The sequence below is a fragment of the Belonocnema kinseyi genome, chromosome 1 (genome assembly GCF_010883055.1).
Source record: "Belonocnema kinseyi isolate 2016_QV_RU_SX_M_011 chromosome 1, B_treatae_v1, whole genome shotgun sequence".
Lineage (NCBI taxonomy): Eukaryota > Metazoa > Arthropoda > Insecta > Hymenoptera > Cynipidae > Belonocnema > Belonocnema kinseyi.
This window is the reverse complement of record NC_046657.1, coordinates 61,834,557-61,839,782: the sequence shown is the minus strand read 5'-3', so window position 1 is coordinate 61,839,782 and position 5,226 is coordinate 61,834,557. Positions and strand designations below refer to the sequence as shown.

The following is a 5,226-nucleotide window of genomic DNA, read 5'->3' as shown; positions in this document are numbered from 1 at the left end:
ACAATACGCCAATTAGCACAAATGGTAAGTTCCGACAGTGCCCACAAGTGTGCCTACTGGCCGCTAGATGGCAATACCGGTTTCATATGTATACACCTGGTATTACAGAAAATTTAGAATCGTGAAATTTTTCCACGTATCAATAACACATGAACGCTAGTTACAGGAACATTCTTAAAAATGAAAAAGAGTAATGATAACGAAATCATTGTTAGATTGCAGTTTCAGGAAATGTTACGGTGTTTATTTTGTTGAAATTTTATGTAAGATGGTGTTCACCGGTAGCAAATGTTTGGGAGGGCAAATCCATAAATCGGCGTGCGTAAAACTCATTCATAATGAAGCAAAAAAATAGTTTATTATGTAATAAAGTGAAAAGCTTCAAACCCGCACGTACCTGCTAATAAGCGTTCAATTCAGAAGAAGCCATATTTCTATATATCTAATTAGTGACATTTAACGGAAGCATTTTTTTACCATATTGTTTATTATTAAATCATTTTATAACTTAGAAATTATAAAAAAATTTATATTTCTTTAGATATTCCCACTGCACGATGCCACTCTATGCTCTGGCATGTAGTCCAATTAACATGGCAACTGTACAGGCAAATGAGTAATTTGATGTAAGCGCCATTGCTGGCAATATTGTTCGCCTGATCTTCTGGCGGCGAACGTGTCAGCTACAGGCCGACTATATGAAAAAGTCAAATTCGTGAATGCAAATCCTTCAAACGAAATATCGAGATAAACTTTTTGTTCTTTCGAATGTTGCCGATGAGCAGAGCATTCTCATTTTTTATCAGGTCTTCTTGAACAGTATTTCGCGCATCTTTTTCGATACTTTTTTGCAAGAACGAACAGATTGTTTAGTAAGAAAAACTATTTTTGACCGGCTGCTGATAGTGTTGATTTTGTCGGAAAACCAATTTGTGGAATTTAGAAGGATGCACAACGAATTTTCGGAAATTTTAGTTGAATTTCTGCCGTTCGAAGAGGGCTTCTAGTTATCCGGACCTTGATTCGGACTGATCTAAAAATATTAATACCGTTTCCGAAAGTGAAATTTAAAAATATATTAATACAGAGAAGACGTGATAAGTATGGTAAAAGGCATACGGTACGCAGGCAATTTCAAATATATTTATAAATTACCAATATTTTACAAATGCCTCGAACAAGACCTGTTAGAGCAGGGCACGTTTTTATTTTGTGTCGAACTAAGTGAAACAATATCGTACCCGGTATTTTTTTCTCGAGAATTAATTAATTTCTCCCTGTTTCGTAACTTTCATTAATGCGATATCGGTTCAACAATCATTTTTAAGAAAATGTTATTCACATTAGAAATAGCGAATGTAAACTTCTATCGAGTCGTCGAATGTCCCCTCACACGTTATGTTTCGAACCGGTCTTTCTTTAATCGGAAAAGTTTTCTTCGCCGGCAAGAGAATGTTCTTTCCTTCTCGCGGAAGGTATTACGACTATAGTCGATGCGCAGACACTTTACCCGTTTACACACACACAGGGCATTTGGCTAAATATCTTAAGCTGTGCCCCTCTTAGAACTTGCGTAGAGCCTGGTAATACGCCTAAGCATTTGATTCATTGGATTCCTGATAGTCACATTAGAACCGTTTACATACTCAAAGTGCACTTGGTGAAATGTTCCAATCTATGTAATCGCTAGAACCGGCATATATCATGGTAAGATGCACATACCTTCCATTCATTGAATTTGTGATAGAGCTTTGGTATATCCGTTTAGAAATGCAGAGCGAACGTATTTACAATTCCTTAATCTACTTTTTTAACTTAAAACCACTTAGAACTTGCTACACGTCCACACTTTCGATTTATTGCAGCCACGACATAGCCATACTAGATGTTGAAGCCTTGGATAAATCTTACAAATGCAATGTTGACAGAAAAGAATTTTTTTTCAGTTGCTAAAGCTAATGTATCTTCACATTGTGATTATACAAAGTACGAAACTATTCTGCAGGAACAGTCTGACAAAGTGCAGTCATTGAAAGATGATATCGGCGTATTAGCTTTTCGGGAAGCTGCCTACAATAATTATTTGCAGACACTTACAGGCAATGATCCGCGTTGTTCACTATGTGAACGCGGATTCTCAGATAGTCAAGAAGCGAGAAATTTCTCTGAAAAATTGAGACATGATATTCAATGTATACCTGATGCTATGCGTGAATGTCAAAGAAGATTGAATATTGAACAGGATAATTATAATTCGCTTTTTCAACTGAGATCTATCGTTGAGAAAATCCTGAAATTGGAAAAAAGTGAATTACCAGCAATGAAACTAACCATGGAGAGGCAAAGATGTGAGTGTGACGACTTCAACAGAAGTATTAATGAAATACTGTCTGACCTGAAAGATCCACAAGAAGAGATGCAAATGTTGACGGTTGTTTGCCAAGACATTGGATTATGGGATCAATGCTTTGATGATATGAATAGATTTGATGAACGAATTGCAGAAATTGAAAGTGCACTTTCGAGTATAGGTAAGGAACTCTTTGAACATTATAGACAACACATTTCTTATTATTACTCTTATATTTTCTTTGAAGTTTCGTACGTTTATCTGTAACAGCATAGAAAAACGATTATGTAAAATTGGTTTCAGATTACATTACATTACTCTCATTATGAGAATTTTTCAGTCTTATATTTATTCTTATGAATGCAGTTGTAAATAAGACCATCTAAAGAAAATGATCATTTTGAGAATGAATTTTAGTTTACTATAAGAGTTGCGGAATGCTGAACCGCCCTGTCATCCTACTGAAAAAATACCAAAACAATCATTTGCTTTTTTATACTACATCACTAAAGAATTGCTGATAAGTACACTGATCGTAATACTGTTTGGTCCTGTGCATTTAACTAATTGTTTTCCCTTCGGCATTCAACGAAGTGAGGTTACCAGGTGGCTGAAGAGGAAATGTCTAAAAACCTCTTTTAACCTTTCGTTATTATGTCTAATCTTATTGATCGAGAATCTATGTGATAACTCCATGTATTAAATGAATTTAGAAATTGATCCAAAGCAGGCATTCTCGCATAAGCAGCGTTAAGGTAAGAAATGCATAGCTTTCTAAGCTGAGCTGTTGCCCAGCTTTTTGGCAGACATTCTTTGTTTTCCAGCGTCAAACTGAAATGTCAAACAATCGGTAGCGAGCTCAGAGAAATTGCTTTTAATGGCGGGGAGTTAAGCAGTTGTTATTATACGACGTATGCGCAATTGAAAAAGCCTCGGTCTGTCAGTGACATGTCATCTCCCATCACTCACCATACCATCTACGGCAAGCGTCTCACCTATATCCAGTCCGTGAGCCGTGTGTATGACCTATCTCCTTCCGTGAGAATGTGTTGTAAGCGGAGAGGGAAGATTTCGTGAGTCTTCCCTCTCTCCTAAAAGTCCGGTCTATCAGGTTGACTTCAACCGCTCCTCCTGAAAAATCTCCCTTTTCAGAATGAGCCCCCTTTCTTCGGCGTACATCACATATGACAAAGCCACCGAACGCGTCTTCGGATTGCGGATAGAGGGTCCCAGTACCAAGAGTCTCTGCTGAATGTGGTTATAAAAATAAATAGGCAGTTGCGGACAATTGTCTAGTGGAGGTCCCGAAGGAATCAACTGCCAAGTGGAGGTGAGAAAACCGTGCCGAAAGCTGAATGGTACCTGGTTGAGGTGTCTATAACGGTGATTCTGGGATATCGGGCCACCTCTCCGAGTACGTAGCCTTATCCATGCATGCGGGGCTCTACAAGGATGGATGAATCTATTTTCCTAGGTTCTCGTAGGAACAAAAATGACAACACCAAAGTTAGTTGTAGTAAGTGCGGTTTAAAACACCAGAGCGGGATTACATGGCACGATTGTATGCTCTGTGTTGTAAGAAACACCCGGAGTTATCGCAATTTTTGCATCAACGTTTGCGAAACCGTGCCGAAGTATTCCAAAAAGGGGGCTATGTCAGCGGAACGCCTACTCTACCACAGCCAGAACAAGGCGGCAACAGACATAGAGAGACGACACTAAGGCCAACTGCGGGCAGGCATCCAATCGAGGAACAGTTATGCTTTATGACCCGGAAGAACATCAACATCCAGGTTTCTCTAAAGCCTAAAGAACTGGCTGAAATTGATGACGAGCTTCATGGACATTTTTCCGAACAATCCGACCTCTGGGCTATTAATTTTGGCTGACGCGAACCGTAAAATAAAACCAACGGTTGATCAAAAGACTAAAAGATGAATGCATAAACTCGCCATAAAGATAGGCTGGGCAAGACAGTACGCGTTCCACATTCAGAGCGTGATTGACTACATTGCATCTGGCAGGAATTTTACCACCAAGGTTTGAAAGTTCGCGCGCGAACTCCGGACCCGTTATCACACACTTAACAAGTCGCTAAGAGAAGTCTAAAGCGGAGGGATAGGTGGGTCAGAGAAAATCAACAGTTTCTCTTTGACCCAGCTCGACTCTTGTAAGACCTTCCAGTTACTGTCGACCATCCGCCCAAACCAGAGGAGGTTGAAGTATTTTGGAGAGAAGTTTACGAAGTGCAACATAGACTGGACGAAGACACAGATAATATAAATAGCTTCAAGGAGCTCTTGTGATGCCCTCATAACATAATCGTATTTTTATTTCAATTTCAGAAAGGACATTTTATAGCCTCCACACCATTTAATCCGGTCTTTTGAACGCATATGGACACTTGTAAATTATTTAGTGAAAGTGTACCGGCGACATGGTTTCACCCGGTTCGTATCTGATAAATGTAACCAGGAAATAATTTAATTTATTCAAAATATTGTACTTATTATTAGTCATATGTGACTAAAAATGTAGTGAAAAGTTGGAAAGAGTGTATTAAAACAAATAGTGGAAAACAACTAATATTTAATAAAAATGTTTACTAAAGGAGACTAATGACCAATTTCTTAATTATTTTTACCTGTAACTTCTCTCTTATTAGATGACATTATTTATCATCGAAATATTTTACATATTTCAATAAAATTCTCACTGAAGATAAATTAATTTTTTAAATTCTTGGCTGATCCACATACAATTCGGAGAGGTTTCCAATATCCCTAAATATTTACAAATATTCTGACAAATTCTTTGCTTTTCTTTTGCGCTCTACAAGTTTTTAACAGCGGTTGCGATCTCCACACACAGACGCA

At 38.1% G+C, this 5,226-nt stretch overlaps 1 protein-coding gene across 1 annotated transcript in view; it reads left to right on the top strand.

Annotated features, from left to right (window-relative positions):
• The window catches only part of LOC117177946 (DNA repair protein RAD50-like), a 12,645-nt gene that overhangs the window by 4,204 nt on the left and 3,215 nt on the right, over nucleotides 1-5,226 (top strand). Inside the window, exon 5 of the mRNA XM_033369077.1 lies at nucleotides 2,006-2,531. Coding sequence (XP_033224968.1) covers nucleotides 2,006-2,531 — 526 coding nt within the window. The remainder of the gene's footprint in view (nucleotides 1-2,005; nucleotides 2,532-5,226) is intronic.